This window comes from Piliocolobus tephrosceles, chromosome 20, assembly GCF_002776525.5.
Source record: "Piliocolobus tephrosceles isolate RC106 chromosome 20, ASM277652v3, whole genome shotgun sequence".
NCBI classification, from domain to species: domain Eukaryota; kingdom Metazoa; phylum Chordata; class Mammalia; order Primates; family Cercopithecidae; genus Piliocolobus; species Piliocolobus tephrosceles.
The window spans coordinates 37,078,245-37,097,588 of NC_045453.1; the positions used below are offsets into that span (position 1 = coordinate 37,078,245).

The window sequence follows — 19,344 nt, forward strand, 5'->3', positions numbered from 1 at the left end:
GTCCTCCAAGGACTGAGGGGAGGAGGAGCCACGAGCCAGGAGCGAGCATCAGTTGCCCTCGCAGAGCAGGCTTAGCCTGGGGGACAGGTACATACCACTCTCTGGTCTGACACTCTTTTTCCTTTGTCCAGCTGTCCCACCCCTGGCTGTGATGGCAGCGGCCACATCACTGGGAACTATGCCTCCCACCGCAGGTTTGTCTCCCGCTCGGGTCTGTCTGGCCTGGGTGCTTCTTGGTGGGTCTTCCTCCGCTCCTCCTCCTCTGCTCCCCTCTTTGGCTTACCCCAATATCCCATCTCTTCTCTTTCAGCCTCTCTGGTTGCCCTCTTGCTGACAAGAGCCTCAGAAACCTCATGGCTGCCCACTCTGCTGACCTCAAGTATGTTTGCGCTCCCTGACCTCCTGTCTCTTGGGCGGCACCCTCGCTTTGCTCTCCTTCCATGAGGCTCCTGCCAAAATCAGCCTTCTCCAAGGTGCCAAGCCTCAGCTGGCCCTAGCTCTCCTGAGATGGGCAGAGGGGCAGGGCCGTGGAGGGGCCGATTCTGCTTGGCTGGGGCTGCTCTGCCTGTGTGCCCCTGCTCTGAGCTCTGCTGTTCACCTCTCCGCTGGGGGCTAGGGGCTGCTGCAGGCTCCTGCGCTGCTCTTGCCCCATTCCCCACCTTCCAGCCTCTCCTGAAGACCCCCGACAGGGCTGTTTGGGCCTGCCTTCTCACTGCCCTAGAGATCTGGGAAAAGCCCAGAACCGACCAGGGAATGTAAGCCCTGCCGTGGCTCGGCAGGCCGCAGGCTGTGTGGCTCTTGCTGAATGAACTGAACGCTGATAATGAAGAGAAAGCTCCTTGTCCTCCCCTCTCCTGTCATGCTCCAGCTGCTTCTGCCTTGGCCCTGATGCCCTTCCTCCATGCTTATGCCTTCTGTTTGCTGGGCTCACCCGTTTCTGCTTCTGCACCTCCCTGCCCCTACCTAACACATGGGCAGGGCAGGCCCTGCAGGCACCAGCTAGCCTGCTTGACAGTCCCGCACAGCCAGGCGCAAGCACCCAGAGGTTTCCAGGTATCAGTGTCCTCTTGGGGTTGGAGTCAGGGACTGTTATTGCCTTTGGTTTTCATGCCTCCAGTTGTGCTGTGACTCCGCAGCCTCTGTGACCCTGAGCCACGGGGAGCACCTCCTGGGCACCGGGGTTGAGCTGAGGCCTTGGAGGAAGGGGGTTCTATTCTTGTCTCCTCAGGGCACCCCTCTCCGGGGGTGTCCCTCCCTCCCATAGCCCTCTGTGTTGGGGGCCCTGAATTCAGGTCAACACACCCTGTCTCATTCCATTCTGGGGCCAGACAGGATCCCGGGCACCGGTGCCTCTAAGATGAGGAAATGAAATTGCTGAAGGCTTCTAGGGACCTTAGCTGGCTCAGAGCTGGACAGAAAGCTCTGGGTCTCCCAGAGCCCCCACCAGCAGCCTTGTCTCTGTTTCTCTCTGGAGGCTGCCCTGGCCCCAGCAGCCAGGAGGAGTGTGTCATCAGGCCCTTCAGTTCCCACAGGGTGGGGTGCACCATCTCAGTTTCCTTCCTGGAAGTTAATAGCTTCAACATAAGCATTTTCTGAGTCTCAGATCACCACAGCCGATTCACACATTGACTTATTCATTCATTCTGCCCCTCACTTTGTCTAGTCCTAGAAACCCAGGAAACACTCAGTCCTGCAGCTTCTGGGACTGTCCTCTCTCCCTCTTTCCTTCTTCTCTTGCCATCTTTCTTGCATTCCTTTTTCCTTTCCCAATTCTGCTTTCTTTTCTATGATTAGTTCCCATGATGTTTCCCATTTGAGGGCCTGAATAATTGAAGGGTGAGAAATGTGGCTGTGTGCACCCAGTGGCCCCAATGTCACCATGTCCTTTCTGTCCTGCTAAGTGGATGCCCAGGTGGATGAAAGGAGCTTGGCACGGTTCCGGCCTGGAGACACGGCCGTCTGGGAGAGTTAGTGCTTTTTTAAGACTAAGAGCCTGTGAAGAACTTTAACTCCAAAATTCTTTAGAAATAACGACCAAAAGCCTCCCCTGTGTGAAAGTGAACCACTCATCAGCGTCGGCAAGGTGTGGGCAGGCAGCCAAGGCCTCCAGGCTCCTTCAGAAGCTCCACTCTTCCCCAGGGGCCTTTCCATGGGAGGCCACTTCCTCTCCTCCCTCCGACCACTGCACGAGCTTGGGACGATGGTGGTCCTGCCCCGCCACGTGTCCTGATATAGCAACCTCTTTGCTCTCTGCCACCTCCTGTGTGAGGGGGCATCGGGCACTGGCTCCTGATCAGCCTTGTGGCAGCCATGGGTGAAGGTGGCCTTGGGAAAAATGAGGTTCCTTTCATGACCTCCCTGTCCACATCTGGCTGCAGTGACAGTCGGATGATGTGTGTTCTGTGTTTTAAGTGAATCCCAAGGGCGTTCACTCTTCCCTCCCATGTGTCTGATGTGGTCAAGGGCTGAGAGGACATGGTTGCCTCCGGCCACAGCCACACACACCTGCCAGGGCATGACAGGCTTTGTGCAGGGTGAAGAATGCCTGTCCACAGCACAGGGATGGGGCTTAGAGAGGTACGACCTGGTGTGTATGGCCAAGGCAGAGGGTGTCCCTCAGACATGGTGCTCCCTCAGCCCAGATGGGACACTCAGAAACAGGCAGTGGGAGGGGTGGAGGTGGCTCCAGGTTCCTGCAGCTGACCCTGGGGGTCCACAGGGCCATAAGGAGCACGCAGAGGGGACACCTGCTCCTCTGACTATGTGAGCACTCTCCTCTCTGGGACACAACTCTTGAGAAAAGAGTTCTTTTCTCAAGAACTCATCCTGCCTCAGTGAGGAGTGCAGGATGGCCCCACCTGTGTGTTAGGGACCTGCCGGCCCCTTGGGAGTTATACCCCCACCTGAGACTCACTCACAGATGCCATCGGGGAGTATCTGCTCTGCTGCTGATGCCACTCACAGCCCAATGCTGTGCTTATCCCCGTCGAGGCCTGGAGCTGCTGTGGGTCTGTCACTCTCTGGCACCTGAGTGGCCACTTGCCCACTGCACTGAACCGGAGCTCTACCCGATGCTTTCCTGCCACTGAGACAAGGAGGAGCCCCATGTGGCCACTTGAACAGCTGCCAACCCAGGAAGGAGAGGCAGGCCATCTTCGGTTCTCTGGGCTGGCCAGCAAGGTATCCAACGTGTGGCCCACAGGGCGCGGATGAAGGAACCTGAGACTCCCCACGAGGGCACCCCGAGAAAACTCCTAGCGGCTGAAGAGAAGGTTGTAAGAGGTGGGGCCAGCCCTGCTGTGCCGCCATAGCCCTTTGGGTGCCAGGCTGTGCCCGGCCGCATCTTCCTCTAAGCGAGGAGATGTCCTGCCCCAGTGGCCAGATGTCACCTGTGCTGGTGGAAGACTCCGGTGAGGAAGGGCCGGCAGCATGGAATGTGAGACGTCCTCCCTGGAGTCTGAGCACCACAGCAAAGTGCCCACGAGTAGCAGGTGATCTGGACACAAGCACTGAAGTCTTGCCTGGTTCCTACAGGGTCAGGATACTCGTGAGGGGTGAGGCACAGAGAGCAGCCCTGACAGGGGATGGATCTACCCGCACAATCAGGTCACCTCCTCCCACTCTAACATCAGCAGGAACTCACATATTTTTCCTCACTGGACATTTGGAAGAAAATAGCATCCGTGCTTGTAATATTAAAGTGGAATTTTGTACCACCTCACGTGATGCATTCATCACATAGTTTTGGGTGTATAAAGTTGGACTTTTGTGCTTCTCCTCCTTAGTCTGCTGTAAGCTACTGGCTGTGTGAACTCTGAAGTCATGCTACACAACAGCCAGGCCTGGCATGGCCAGCACCATCTGCTATGCAGCAGGTGTGCAAAAAACCCTCTGTTCATTTACCAGCCCATGGTGGCAACCCTTTGTGAGGGCAAGCTCCCAGCCCATCCAAGAAGATGTACTGGTCTTAGGATCTGGAGAACTCATGCTTGAAGTTATGGCTCAGATATGCTCTGAATGCCTTTAGTGCAGCCTAGACCCTACAGAAGTCCAAGCTGGGAGCCCTTCGTGTCCTTGGGCTGCTGTGGACCCTGTAGGCCTGTCCCAGTGCCCAGGTTTGGTGTCTGGGTGTAAACCGATGCTGGAGCAGCAGTTGGCTGCTGTCCTCTCAGACTTCCTGGTCTCCCTTGGGGAGACAGGGGAGAAAAGTACTGAACCCCCGAGATGATCTCTTCAGACCCCTGTTGCTGGCAGTAGGCAGCTGGGGTGAACATCAGTGATGTTCCTCTGTGGACAAGGGAATGTGAGTGGGCTCACTCAAGGGCTGCGCCCGGAAGGCTTTCCTCTGGGAGTCCCAGGGCTCTGGGCCGGGGCTAAACGTCTTCACGGGCTCTGGTTCTAGTTCTGCTTTCCTCTGCAGGTGCCCCACGCCTGGCTGTGACGGCTCTGGCCATATCACAGGGAACTACGCTTCACACCGGAGGTGAGCCTGCCACGCCCTCAAGTCCTGGGCCCCAGGGGTGGGTAGGGAATCTCTTCCTTAGATGAAGATTGGAAGACACTAATGTTGCTGACCGCTGGAGTCCATTTCCATCTCTTTAATCTCAATTGTTGCCATTTCCAGAACCTGATTAGGTTGCCCTCTGCAGTAAGATAAAAGACAAAGTGTCAGGGTTAGGGGCTCATGGAAATGCTTCTCCTTCTGACCCTGCTGCCTCGTGCGAAGGCTCCGTGTCTGTGGTTTCTGCTTCTTACAATGGCTCCATCAGTTGCCCTCATTCTCTCCCACCCCAACCTGGGGTCACAGAGCGTGAGGGGCGAGGATGAGATGAACGGGGGTGAGAAGCCGCTGTTCTAGCACTAAGGTGGCCTTTTTTCCTCTTTCAAAATCAGCTTGTCCGGCTGCCCTCGTGCAAAGAAAAGTGGAGTCAAGGTGGCACCCACCAAGGACGACAAGGAGGACCCCGAGCTGATGAAGTACGTTGGGCCATGCTGGCTCTTTCATTGCTTTGCAGAATTGAGATTTTCCTGTGTTTTATAATGTAAAAAATGCCTGCTAGAGTCTCTTTTCATTAATACAATGGGTCACCTAACTGATCAATGGCAACTTCCGTTTTTATGGAAGCTCTCATGCTGCACGTTGGCACCTGTGAAGATGTGAGCCCTGGGTGTTGTACGGAGGGCATGGGTGCCAGAGCCTCCGGGCTTCTCAGGTCTGGAGTATGTGATGGGGCTGGGAGACGCAGAGCACCCTTCACACCTGGGAGTGGGCCCAGGGCCTTGCAACCTGCAGACTTTTGTCTGCAGGAAAGGTGAGGTGCAGAAGTCAAGGAGAAGAGGGTGGTTAGAAAGACGTTGAAGCTTCAAATCCCATGTGTCCGTCCACCCACACACCTATGCAGAGAGCTGGTAGATTGAGAGAGCTGGGAGGATCTAAACTGGACACCAGACACTGTTGGGTGAAGGAGAGAACATCCTTGGCCTTAAGTGACCCAAAGTCCTTGAGGCAAAAAGAATCTCCTCTGTTGCTCTCCCCACTGGGGCAGGGTGGGGCTGACGTGTCTTTGTGGGCCTCACAGGGGAACCCTGACTCTGTGTTGTCTTACTCGGTGGGGGTTTGTGTCCTCGCAAGCCTGTTCTCCCAATAGGGGATGGGTCCCCTGCACTGCCCACATGTAGGTGGGGGCAATGCTTTGCCACAGACTGGAACCAGGCGGCCCACTGGCCAATGTGCCCAGGACGGAGGTACTTTCAGAGCTGACATCTGGCAAAATGGGCAGTGGGTTCCCCAGCAGGTGAGCGGCGGAAATGATGGCTCTGGACACTTTGTTGCCCAGGGCCTTGGGGCTGGCTTGGTCGGGACACGGCCCTACTATGCCCACAGGAAACAGGTTGCCCTGATTGTGTTACCTGCTGGGCCAAGGGCAGGCGGACCTCACCCCCGGGGAGGGGGCAACTTGGCCGAGATTGGGTTGCCCCTCTTGGTAGCTCGCTCCAGCTGTGCCCCTGGAGGAACCTAACTGACCAACATCACATCCTTCGGAAGGGCTGGCCCCACCAGCTGTTTGGTGTAATAGGCTGTGGCTTGTTTATTTTTTACAATAAAACTGTAATGAATGCTAAATTAACAATTCAAAATTTGTGGTTGTTAGTACTATGAAGGCCGCACACTAAATGCTGAGGTGTACAAAAAACATTATGCCCCTGAGAATCCGGGAATTTGCTATGATCATATAAGTGCAACACCTTTATGGATTTGGCAAGGATCCTGCTGGCAGGGATATTACGAGTGAATCGTGCTGTATTTGCAGATGACTAAAATCAAGATCAGCATTTTTCAAATTAATCAGGAAAAACGGTTTTCCTTTCTAATGTGCTGTCAACTTAGCTTTAAAAAAAACAAGAGTTCTGCAGCCAAGTGGAGCCTTGACTTTGAGAAACAACACTTCAGCATTTGCAGGATAGACGAAATTCCTAATGGCTCGACGGCAGAGGGAACCTGACCACCTAACGCCTCCATTTTACAGGGATTTGCCTCCCCAGCCATAAACTTTAACTGCATTTATAATTGCCCAACGTCTTTAAACAGATGCAGATCGAAGCAGAAACTCGAATGGATGTGTCAGGTCTTGCTGAGGGATGGGATGTTGTCAGCGTGCATGAGCTGTGATCCGGAGAGCCTGGTGGAGCAAGTCCTTTTTATGACATCTCAGGCCTGCACTATTTAAAACTGAGTCACAACAGGCACTTGGTGGTAAATCCCTTTGCCACAGCTTTATAACTGGTCATAAAAGTCCTGCGGAGGTGCCACCATGGGAGTCAAGAGGCGAATGTCCCCCTGCCCTGCCCATTGTCCCCAGAGGGGAGCCCACGCTGCCCCTGGCCACACAGACACCCGACAAATGAAATGCACCTCTGGTTCCTGGTCCTGGCCATGTTTCTCATGTCACTGGCACACATGGCTTCTGCCCCCCAATATGTGACAGGAAACACTAGCTCACCCAAGAAGCACAGAGGCCTCACCAGCTCAGTGCCTGCACCCCTGCCCCAGCACGTCTCAACATGATGTCCCTGACGGCTTGAAAGTCTCCACACACGGTGTTGTGAGAACGAGAACATACCTGAAATCTGAAATCCTCTCCATGTATATGATCCAGGGGAACAAAAACAGTTTCCCTTGATGAAGGGGACTAGTGTTTTGCAAGAAAGGGAGTAAAAATAATTCAGATTTGGTCCAGGCGCTGTGGCTCATGCCTGTAATCCCAGCATTTTGGGAGGCCAAGGTGGGCGGATCACCTGAGGTCAGGAATTTGAGACCAGCCTGGCCAACATGGTGAAACCCCATCTCTACTAACAATACAAAAATCAACTGGGTGTGGTGGCGGGCGCCTGTAATCCCAGCTACTTGGGAGGCTGAGGCAGGAGGATTGCTTGAAGCCAGGAGGTTGAGGTTGCAGCGAGCTGAGATCATGCCACTGCACTCCAGCCGGGGCAACAGAGTGAGACTCCGTCTTAATAATAATAATAATAATAATAATAATAATAATAATACTAATAATAATTCAGACTCGACCGTGTAGAGTAACTGAAGAGCCACCTCCCATTTGGCCAGTGCCTCTTCCCGGCCCAGGTCCTCACCTCAGGGTCGGCTGTGCCTGGCCTGGTTCCTGGTCCTGGCCATGTTTCTCATGTCACTGGCACACATGGCTTCTGCCCCCCAATATGTGACAAGAAACACTAGCTCCCCAGCCACTAGCCCTCCCCAGGGCCCCATGGCTGGGAGGCATCCCCGTCTGAGGGGGGCTGGACATTGGATGTGAACTTCCCAAAGCTCCCATAGGGGCCGCTGGCAGTGTCTCTGCTCTGGATGGGGTTGAGACGGCCTTGGACTGCTCAGCGAACGTCCCGTAAGTGTCTGAGGGCTGGGTGGGTGGGACGAGCAACAAAGGGAAAAGCGCCCCGAGAGGGGCCTGTGGAGAGAGAAAGCAGGGCCCTGGCCGAGGTGGCTGGGAAGTGCCCGAAATGGCAGCTTCAGAGATGAGGCCAGTGTGGGGGCAAGGAGCCGGATGCTGCCCTCCCTGCCCAGGCCTCGTTGACCTCCCATTGAGTAGCACAGCCCTGTGCCCCCATCTCACCCCTGCAGCAGGAGCCTCTGCCACTGCCCCCGCCCCCCGCTACCGTCCTCCGGAGCGCTTCCCGCACCGACTGTGACTTCCCTGTATCCCCGTGGATCTCTTTGTAAATGGAGCAATGTCCTCTCTTGGGGTCTTGTGTTGCCAGGTAATCAGCACAGTTGAGCATGTGACAAATGGGAATTTGGATGAGTTTCATTGATGGAGAGATAAGAATGAGCCTTGCAGGTTGAAGATCTTGTCCTAGGTTTGGAGTGGGTTCCTGGATGACGTGGTCCCTCAGATCCCCAAATCCTGGTCCAGGTCCTTCCCTGAGGCAGTGGGGACAGACACTCAGAGAGATCTTGGGCCTGGGCCCTCTGCATTGTCACTGTCCTGTTTGTCTCTGACCCACACTGTGCTCGAGGCATTTGCCAATCTGAATTTATGTTATTTTCATAAGGGCCTCTATCCCTCTCCTGGAACACCCAGAACAAAGGAAAGGAAACCACCATGTAAGGCCAGCCTCAGGCAGGAGTGATTACGGGATGTCCTAGCGAGTCTCCCCCACATGAGGTCTGTGTTCTCCCCTCTAGAACATAGATCTCAGTTGTGTCAAAGCTGCAACATGTGTGGGCATTGCCCCCGATTGCACTGGCCTCAGTCTGGGAGGCTGTGGGGTGACAGGCCCCTGCTGTCCCTGAGCTCCCCTGCGTAGGGTACCTTGTCATTCTCATGGATCCAGAGGCCCCCAGGCCTATGCTTGATGCAAGCTCCCAGGGAGTAGCCTCTGGGTGGTCTCAGCTGACAACATGGCTCCACATTGCTGAGTGACACAGAAGTGACTCCAGCAGCAAGGCTTGGAGTGAACCTGAGGGCAGCCCCCAGGCCCAGGGTCATAGCTGCTGGAGGGCACAGAAAGAAGGTGGCTGCGGAGACTCCAGCCATACGGGGCTGTGAGGCCAAGGCGGAAGAGGGAGCGTGGCCCTGCAGTCTTCACATTCAGCCGGGAAGGGCCAGGTTCTTCCCTGAGGCTCCAGGACCTCAACTGCCCTCCCTGCCTCACTCAGAAGTCCTTTAATGTGTGATGCTGGGCTCTCTCGTGCCTGGCTTGGGAGCGTCTCCAGGCTTCTCCTCCCAACCCTTCGCCCCTGTACTCACCCTGGCCTTTCTGTGCCCAGGTGCCCAGTTCCAGGCTGTGTGGGGCTTGGTCACATCAGTGGAAAATACGCCTCTCACAGGAGCGCGTCCGGCTGCCCACTGGCCGCCCGCAGGCAGAAGGAAGGTTCCCTCAATGGCTCGTCGTTCTCCTGGAAGTCCCTGAAGAATGAAGGACCGACCTGCCCCACCCCGGGCTGTGACGGCTCTGGCCACGCCAATGGGAGTTTCCTCACCCACCGGAGGTAACTGTGCCTGCAGGCCCTGCCCCTCTGCAGTCAGTAGGGACCCTCGCCTGGGGCCTGGGGCTGAAGCCAGACCAGGACTCCGTGTGACCAAAGGTTCTCAAGGGAAAGGCCAGGCCACATGGGTAGCGGATGGGGGAGGCTAGTGGGTCCGTTGTGCCAGGTGATGCTGTTGGTTATGTCTTTGCCATGCGTCTTCCCTCATAAGCCACCCTTCCACATCCTGATGGAGCCCTTCCAGGCTGGGTGTGATGCTGGCACAGAGGCCACACATGAGCAGAGCCCTGGGTCTGACATGTTCTCCTAGCAGGCTGACAACTTCTCAGGAAAAGTGTGTCTCCTACACCTTTTGCCGTGTCTCTCCCATGCACACCTCTTCTTTGAACTCTGGGCAGAGACCCCTGCCTGCTTTGCAAGGGAGCTGGCGACCCCTCACTGTCTGGAGGTGGGCCTGGGCAGCACTCACCACCTCTCACCTGCCCTCCAGCACCTGCTGTGGAGCTGAGGGACCTTGCTTCACCAGCCCCCACTTCCTGTGTGTGTCCTATGGCGACAATAAGTGCCTGGTCCCATCAGAAACCCTGTGTCTGGGCCTAGGGCCAATGCTGACTCTTCATTCCCTCCCCTGTCCCTCCCCTCCCCTTTTTCCCTCCTCCTTCCTCTCCCTTCTCCCTCCTTTCCTCTCCTCCCTCCCTTCCTCCTTTCCTTTCCCTCCCCTTTCCTCCCCTCTCCCTTCCCCTGTCCCTCCCCATTTCCTTCTTTCCCTTCCCTTCCCCTTCCCCTCCCCGCTCCCTCCCCTTTTCTTCCTCTCCCCTTCCCTCCCTCTCTCCCCTCCCCCTCCCCTCTTCCCTCCCTCTCTCCCCTCCCCTCCCCTTCCCCTCCCCTCCCCCTTCCCTTTTCCCTCCTCTCCCCTCCCCTCCCCACCCCCTCCCCTCCCCCTCCTCTCCCCTTCCTTCCCCCCTCACCTTCCCCTTCCTCACCTTCTGTTCTTTTTCTTCACCTCCCCTCCCTTTTCCCTTCCTTCCTCCCCTACAAGATTAATTAACTCACTCATTCAACAAAAGCATTTGCACCATGTACCCAGCCCTGGAGAGAGAGCAGAGAAGAAAAGGACAACTAACCCTTATCGTTGTAGAGTGCATTTGGGGCAGAGTAGGTGGGACAGCCTGTAAACAAATAAATACGTAAATTACAAAGAGGACAAGAAAGTCCTCTTTGAGAAGGAGGTAGCAGCTTGGTCTGAGGTGTTTGGGGCACAAGGCCTCAGTGAAGTGGCTGGAGCTGGCAACAGCCTGGCCCACTGGATGAGGTTGGAGGTGCTGGGGGGCTGGAGCCAGGGAGAGGCAGCGAAAGGAAATGAGGTAGAAAGTTCTGGGCCAGGGCTTATCTGGCTGCCAGCTGGCAAGGACTCAGCGTTCACTGTGAGTGAGGGGCCCTGGCAGAAGGCAGAGGAGAGACTAGATCTGGCACGGGCAGCTGGCATGGTCACAGTCGCAGAAGCCAGGAAGGCCACTAAAGGAGGCTACTGCAGCCAGGGTCAGGTGGGCAGAGACTCACGCTGGGCTTCCTAAAGACGTCTCAGCTTGCCTCAATCAACCTTTACTTATGGTGTGGATACAATCACTTCATAAAGGAAATCATGCCTGAGAATGTACAATTTTAATGCCTTTTTCTGCTCGAGCATCTGTATCCGAGGAGTGATCTGTGATTGTCGTTACCACCACATCCTAGAGGGTATCTCAGAGGCAGAGTCAGCTAGGACCGGCTCCTCTGGGAGGTCCGGGCTGCAAAGTACGGGCAAGTGGGTCATTTGGACCTCAGACCCCAGAGGGAGCCTTACCCAGAGCAACACTGCCCCGGCCCCTCGAGTGTCAGGTAGGGCCAGCTATGGCTGTGCCAGGTGAGGTGAGCTCTGGAGTGTCCCCTTCCCAGCCTCTGCCCTGCCTAGATGTAGCTTCTTTTTCCCCATAGAACACAGTTTGGCCATAGGGAGGCCCTCCGGGTCATCTAGGTGAGGTGAACATACCTTCTGTTAACCCATAATGTGTAACCCTGGGCTGGTCATGGTGTCAGACCCCAGACTAGTCGTGGTGACCCCTAGACTATCCCATAGTGTGTGACCCTGGCCTTGTCATGGTGCGTGATCCTGGGCTGGCCGTGGTGGGTGACCCTGGGCTGGTGGTGGTATGTGACCCTGGGCTGGCCGTGGTATGTGACCCTGGGCTGGCCGTGGTGGGTGACCCTGGGCTGGCCGTGGTGGGTGACCCTGGGCTGGCCGTGGTATGTGACCCAGGGCTGGCCGTGGTGGGTGACCCTGGGCTGGCCGTGGTGGGTGACCCTGGGCTGGCCGTGGTATGTGACCCAGGGCTGGTCGTGGTGGGTGACCCTGGGCTGGGCGTGGTGGGTGACCCTGGGCTGGCCGTGGTATGTGACCCTGGGATGTTCATGGTGGGTGACCCTGGGCTGGCCATGGTATGTGACCCTGGGATGTTCATGGTGGGTGACCCTGGGATGTTCATGGTGGGTAACCCTGGGCTGGCCCTGGTGGGTGACCCTGGGTTGGCCGTGGTGGGTGACCCTGGACTGGCCATAGTATGTGACCCTGGGATGGTCATGGTGAGTGACCCTGGGCTGGTGAATGATATGTGGCCTCTGCTTCCAGTTTGTCAGGCTGTCCCAGAGCAACATTTGCTGGAAAGAAGGGAAAACTCTCAGGGGATGAGGTCCTCAGTCCAAAATTCAAGACTAGCGATGGTAAGGATGGCTTCCTGAATTTCCCTGCTCATGACTAGGTGCCCGGGTGAGTGAGAGCTGTGCACCTTTTTGGTGGGAAGAAGGCAGAGAGATGAAGCCCCTCCTGGAATGAGTCATGGCAGAGGCAGATCCCTTGACCTGAGCTGACAGCCTTTTGGACCTTGGCTCTGCAGCTCTTGACACCTGTGTCTGGGGCCCCTGGCCCTCAGGAGGTCATGCCTGCTGTAACCTGCGGCTTTGGTGACCACTGGGATCAGAGTCCAGTGGAGCCCATGTGCTATGATTTTGTGGAGAGGTGAGGCTCATTCGCACGTAGGGGAAGAAATTCAGCATCGCCCAAACAAACTTCCATCTTTAATGTAGCAATTAATATCTCCCAAAGAGATTTAAGCCTTTCCACCTGTCACCCAGCTCAGGAGGCAAACCATAAACACTCATCTCACAATTTTCTTTTCTTTTTTCTTTTTTCTTTCTTTTTTTTTTTTTTTTTGAGACGGAGTCTTGCTCTGTCGCCCGAGCTGGAGTGCAGTGGCCTGATCTCAGCTCACTGCAAGCTCCGCCTCCCGGGTTTACGCCATTCTCCTGCCTCAGCCTCCGGAGTAGCTGGGACTACAGGCGCCCGCCACCTCGCCCGGCTAGTTTTTTGTATTTTTAGTAGAGATGGGGTTTCACCGTGTTAGCCAGGATGGTCTCGATCTCCTGACCTCGTGATCCGCCCGTCTCGGCCTCCCAAAGTGCTGGGATTACAGGCTTGAGCCACCGCACCCGGCCTCATCTCACAATTTTCAAGACAGACTTCTGCAGCACGCAATGTGGGGTATGAGCCCCAGAGAGATGAGCTCAGACAACCAGGAGGGGGGACCTCTGCTGCACGGGGGGTTGCAGTTCCATCTAGAAAGCAGGCTTCCCCACAGCACTTTGGCCCAGGCCTGCCTGAGGCCCAGAGCCACAGCTCAGGTTTCTCACTGGGTCAGTGTTGGAGAATGATGAGGAGATCAAGCAGCTGAACCAGGAGATCCGAGACCTGAACGAGTCCAACTCAGAGATGGAGGCCGCCATGGTACAGCTGCAGTCCCAGGTAGGTGGTGCCGCCCCCCACTTCTGAGCTCTTTGCCTTCCCAACCCAAACATTCATCCTGGGAACGGTGAGGCATCCGTCGGCACTCATCAAGGTTGCCGTCAGGGCTGAGCTGACGGACAGCGCAGTGCCTGGCACACAGGCACACTTAGGACGTGCTGGCCACTCACGTGGTGGTGTCTGTGAAGTCACACTGTGAGTGCCGGCGGGTTGCTGGAGCTGGTTGTCCCGCTAGGGCTGTGGTCTCGTTAGTGTTAATAATACTATTAATAATACTAGTCCCATTAAGATTAGCAGCACTGTCTCTCTTACTCTCATTAGAATTAGTCCCGTCAAGGCTAGTGGTCCCATTAGGCTTACTGGTCTTGTGAGTACCAGTAGTCCATGAGGGTGGTGCCTTAGAGCCAGGCCTCTGGAGCCAGGTTTCTTCCCCAGCACAGCCACATACCAGCTGAGGGACCTGACAAACCTTTCAGCCTCTTCCTCCGTAAAATGGAGGTTAAGAACAGGATTCTACTCCAGGTTATTGTACAATGAACGCATTTCTATGAGGAAAACATTTAGCATAAGCACCTGATTGGCCGGGCGCGGTGGCTCAAGCCTGTAATCCCAGCACTTTGGGAGGCCGAGACGGGCGGATCACGAGGTCAGGAGATCAAGACCATCCTGGCTAACCCGGTGAAACCCCGTCTCTATTAAAAAATACAAAAAACTAGCCGGGCGAGGTGGTGGGCACCTGTAGTCCCAGCCACTTGGGAGGCTGAGGCAGGAGAATGGCGTAAACCCGGGAGGTGGAGCTTGCAGTGAGCTGAGATCCAGCCACTGCACTCCAGCCTGGACGACAGAGCGAGACTCCGTCTCAAAAAAAAAAAAAGCACCTGATCCAGAGTAAGTGTGGTCGATGAGAGCTGCTGTTGCTGAGGAATAGGATTACAAATTACTTTAAATGTTTGTGTCATATTTCCTGATTTCCCTAAAATGAGCATTTGTAATCAGAAAAATAAAAAAAAAACACTAAAGATCTTATTTTGAAAATAAGAGCATGCCTCACCCATGGCTGCTGAGTGGAGTGTGCAGCCGCAATGGGGGAGTGGGCACACATAACTGTGCCCCTAATGGCTGGAGGGACAAAGGGACAAGGAAGTGACCAGGTCCCACAGGGAATTTGGGCAGAGCCCCTCTGGGCAGGGACAGATGGGGAGATGGCAGCCTCCACCAAGGCGGCAGAAAATGAGTGACATAGTCTAGCCCCACGTGTCTCGTTACTCTGCTCTTGTCTCTACTGGCGAACAGGCCCACGTTGACCGCTTGTTACTCAAGAGCCTGTATAAAAATAGCATCACCCCATGGGGATCAGGAAGGATTTTCGTTGTCATGCACATGTCGATGCTGCGTGCCCACAGGTTCATAGGCAGTGACGACAGAGAAGGGGTGACGGCCCTCCTGGCAGAGCCATCCCCATCCCCTCCTGGTGTCTCCGAGTGTGGAGATGCACTGTTGTGTGGGTGTCCCACTTTGTGCTCCCTGCTCCTCCCCTTCTTAGAGTCCTCAGAGGCTTCATCAGTGTCAGTGTCCTTGGGGTAGCACCTCTGATTTCTCTTTATTTGCCAAAAGCACTCTTTTTAAAGACAGATTATTACCTTTTACTGTCATCCCTTCGGAAGGACTCAGAGGCCCCTGTCCCTCTGAGGGAATTTGGTGAGTGGTGTCCTCTGCAGCAGGGCAAAGGCACAGGGAAGGCAGGTCCCTGTCCCCCATGCATCCCTTTCAAAGCCACATGCTTGTCGCCAGGTGGCAGAATAAGCGTGCTTGACCCCATCCACAGCCTCCCAGGAAGGAGCTCACCACTCCTGCCTCGTGTGTCACCCACACTGTCTTTCTGTGAGTTTAGCCTCTGCCCGCATGGCTCCCTGCAGATGTGCAGTCGGGCTGGCGGCTATTCCTGGACACCAAAAGCCTCAGGGCCAACACAACCCTGGGCAGGTTCACCACCATGGTGGGGAAGTGAGAAGACTTGCCTGTAGTTGACCTGGGGAAGACGTGCTTGGGAGGCACTGAGGAGGCTCTCTGTTGGTCTTTCTGGTGAGGGGAAGACCCAAAGGCAGTCTGACACCGCACAGGGTGGGTGCAGTGATTCCCATCTTACTGATAGAAGCAGGAAGCATGGTGAAGCGAAGACCACAGCAGGTGGAGTCTGAAATGGAGACAGGGCGCTGTGAAGTCTGTGCTCCCACCCCATCCCCTCAGGACAGAGGGGCTCAGAAAACCAGGGGGGGACCTCTGCTGCACAGGGGTTTCAGTTCCATCTAGAAAGCATGGTACAGGGAGACGTGCCACATGAGCCCCCTTCCTGGCTTCCCTGGAGTCAGGCCATGTCTCCAGAGGGCCCTTGCCTTTCTCTCCTCTGGCAGCCCCTCACCTGTGGCAGGACACTTACAGGAAGGCAGGGTCCCTGCCCCTTCCCCCACCCCAGGGTTCTGCATTCTCCCAGAGGGTTGTGAGAGGCAGCCCAGAGAGGACTCCCAGGAGGATGGGGGCCAAGGGCAGGCAGCACTTCAAACCTCTCTCTGGCACAGATCTCCTCCATGGAGAAGAACCTGAAGAACATCGAGGAGGAGAACAAGCTCATTGAGGAGCAGAATGAAGCCCTGTTTCTGGAGCTGTCTGGCCTGAGTCAGGCCCTCATCCAAAGTCTCGCCAATATCCGCCTTCCACACATGGTAGGCAGCATGCGGACCTGCCAGCACCACAGCTGCCCCCCAGGGTCTCTTCGGAAAGCAGGAGGGCAGGGCATCTCCCACCCCCTCTGCCACTGGGTCCTGCCCTAGGGGTCCTGTGCCCTGGTGGAGATTCTCTCTACCCCGAATGGCCCAGGCAGGCTGTTGGCTATGGTGGCTTTAGCCCTCCTGAGTAGCTAATGAATCCGAAGCAAAATGGTGATTCCATCAGCAGAGAGGCTACTGCTGGAATGGCTACAGAGAGAAACACTCAAAGCAACCAGGGCAGGGCAGCCAGTGCTGCCCCTAGTTGGTATGGGCTTGTCTCGGGTCACACGGGGGCACAGGTTTGATGCTCCCACATCAGGTTCTTTGGTGTGGGGCCCACTGCATGGATGGGGCTTGCTAACCTGGTTCTGTTCTCTAGGAGCCAATATGCGAACAGAATTTCGATGCCTATGTGAGCACCCTCACCGACATGTACTCCAACCAGGAGTGCTACCAGAACCCGGAGAACAAGGACCTCCTGGAGAGCATCAAGCAGGCTGTGAGGGGCATCCAGGTCTAGGCCGTGTGGCACCCAGGAGTGTCCCAGCCCACCACACCGTTTACCTCCCCCGCCCTGCCCCACACCGTGGGGATGCCCAACTCACAGTGACTTCCCGTTCGCGGCCCGGTGTGGCCTCGGGTGGGTTTATCCAAAGGGATGGCTGGAAATCGGCCTCTCCCACGATGCTCCCTCCAGGCTTGGGGCCGTGGCGGCCCCATCCATGTGCATAGGGGCACTGAAGAATTACAAAGTGATTTATTTTTGTTTTCTGAAAGAAATCTGAAGAGCAGCTCAAAGTCTCCAGTGGAAGCTCATGGACAAGGTTCTCAGGGAAGTTTTGGAGTTTGCAACCACAGTATTCCTTTGTCTGTCGAGGCTGGGAGGGTAGCCGTGAGCGTGGTGGGCGGGTGGTGTGAGTGGCATCTTGGCCTGGAGGACATGCCCGGGGCAGCGTGTCTGTGCTCAGTGAGGGCGGCGGAAGCAAGTGCGTTTTCTGTTTTCATTTAATTCAGTTTTGTGTTAAGGGTGGAACAAAGCTCTGTCCCAGAGGGAAAGTTAGGAATAGGCCTCCCAGAGGACACTCCAGACAGTTGACAAGCATCGCAGCCCCTGTCAGGTCAAGGAATTTTAACCTGGGAGACTCCTGGAAATCAGCCTAGTGCCTGGGGGCAGCTGGCGCGCTGAGGCTGTGGAGATGTGTGTGGCCCTGGGTCACAGCTCCCTGTTTGGGCTGCAGCCTTTAGACCCTGGGTCTGGGATCCATGTCCAGGGACCGCTCTGGATTCTGTGCATCCACCCGGACCCCTGACCCATCACTGCCACATTATCCGGGGCGTGGCCAAGCTTGACCTCTGCATCCATGGCGACGGAGGTGGCAATGACATCATCAAGGTCAGAGGGTAAATTCCTAACAGGAGACCACCAAGGTTTCACTTCTTTTAGATCCATCCAGTATGCGAAAAAAGGGTACATTTTAATTTAATGTGTTAAAAACACAATGTTCCTACTGTGTAAATAGCATCCAAGTCAATTGTGACTGCAATTCCAAGTTAGTATTTAAAAGTAGAGAAATTGCACTTCCTGGAAAAAATTAAAAAGTAGTTAGTTTAATTATTCTGTAAATTATTTAATTTTGTCAAGATGTATTTATATTCACAACCTCTTATGTTAACGTTTGCTATTTATTTAACATTTTTATTTATTAATTTTATACTATTTCAACTAGACCCCACACCAGGGCACCCTAAGAGGGGAAAAGTGAATTCAAAGCAAAAATAACTATTTGACTGTAATGTAGGCCACAAAAAATCTTGATATAACTCCTAGTTATAATTTTGATGCAACCAAGTTATTTTTTATATATTTTGTTATTTATTCTTTTAATAATGGAATTTTTTTAAAAACGATTTTGTAACTGAGGAATTTTGATAATTTGGGGATTTTTTTCCCCTTGGTCCAGTGGAGAGAAAGACATTTTGGTTTTCTTTTTCCATTTTGGGTTCCTTTTGTTTCAAGCACGGATAACAGCAAATGGAATTCTGTATTTATTATTATTTAAGTGTAGCGCAGATGTGTGTGCTTGGGCATGTTTCTCGTGTCGCGTTTGCGTGTCGGCCCTTGCGGTGGAGTCCTGTTGCTGTGAGGGGGTGCCGGCCGCAGGCAGCCTCGAGTCGCCGCTGGGCTCACAGGCTGTGCCGCCCATCCCTCCGACAGCTCCAATACTGTGACCCTCCTTCCTCAGGAAATGCGTTGAACCCACAGCACTCCATGGTGTGTTTGCAGGGTGATTTCCTAATAAAAGTCCACTCTGACTGTGAGTCGGTGCTGTGGTCTGTGGGGAGGACACTGTCTCCGTTCCTGGTGGGCTCTATCATGCACCCTCCTGGAAGCCATTCCTGGTGAGCTCTATCATGCACCCTCCTGGGAGTCATTCCTGGTGAGCTCTATCATGCACCCTCCTGGGAGTCATTTCTGGTGAGCTGTATCATGTACCCTCCTGGGAGTCATTCCTGGTGGGCTCTATCATGCACCCTCTTGGGAGTCATTTCTGGTGGTCTCTATCATGCACCCTCCTGGGAGTCATTCCTGGTGAGCTCTATCATGCACCCTCCTGGGAGCCATTCCTCGTGAGCTCTTATCATGCACCCTCCTGGGAGTCATTTCTGGTGAGCTCTATCATGCACCCTCCTGGGAGCCATTCCTGGTGGGCGCTATCATGCACCCTCCTGGGAGTGCGTGGGCAGGAGGGGCGTCATCCATCTCTGGTCTCTCCTTGATACTACACGTGGGGCCCCCTTTGTGTCAGTTTAGCCAATATCTCCTTTTGAAACTACCCTCCCTCACCGCCTCCATGTGTGTTTCTAGAAGGTCTAAGTCCCTCTATCTTGCCCCTTCCCACATGACCACTCATTTGCAAATTGAAGTTTTTCCCAGGAGTCTTTTCTTAGGGTCAGGGAGAAAAAGTTTTCCTGCTGAGGTTGTTAGGCTTGGGGGTGTGGAACTGGGGTTTCCCTGGGCTCTCTCTTCTGGCCACAGGAGGGAGCCATCAGTAATAGGAGAGAGTTCAGACATTCTGGAGGTGGGCAAAGCTGACAATGGAGGGAGACGTGGAGGAGAAGAGAGCTCTCTGATGATCTTTCTAGAGCTCATGGACCCAGCCATGTCTGAAGGCAGTCTACCCTTGAACTGCCCACTTATGTAAGGCAATGGATTCTTTTTTTTTTTTTTTTTT

The 19,344-nt window shown here is 54.8% G+C and overlaps 1 protein-coding gene across 2 annotated transcripts in view; it reads left to right on the plus strand.

Annotated features, from left to right (window-relative positions):
- MYT1 (myelin transcription factor 1) overlaps positions 1-18,430 on the plus strand; it is a 78,279-nt gene extending 59,849 nt beyond the window's left edge. Inside the window, exons 15-23 of one of the 2 annotated variants that reach the window (XM_026447238.1) lie at positions 132-194; positions 311-379; positions 4,421-4,483; positions 4,894-4,977; positions 9,293-9,514; positions 12,177-12,268; positions 13,243-13,346; positions 15,923-16,066; positions 16,491-17,056. In XM_026447238.1, the coding sequence (XP_026303023.1) occupies positions 132-194; positions 311-379; positions 4,421-4,483; positions 4,894-4,977; positions 9,293-9,514; positions 12,177-12,268; positions 13,243-13,346; positions 15,923-16,066; positions 16,491-16,631 (982 nt within the window). In that variant the 3' untranslated portion in view covers positions 16,632-17,056. Of the gene's footprint in view, positions 1-131; positions 195-310; positions 380-4,420; positions 4,484-4,893; positions 4,978-9,292; positions 9,515-12,176; positions 12,269-13,242; positions 13,347-15,922; positions 16,067-16,490 lie in introns of both variants that reach the window. The other variant, XM_026447239.2, reaches the window with a different exon arrangement.
- Positions 18,431-19,344: the final 914 nt, after the last annotated feature.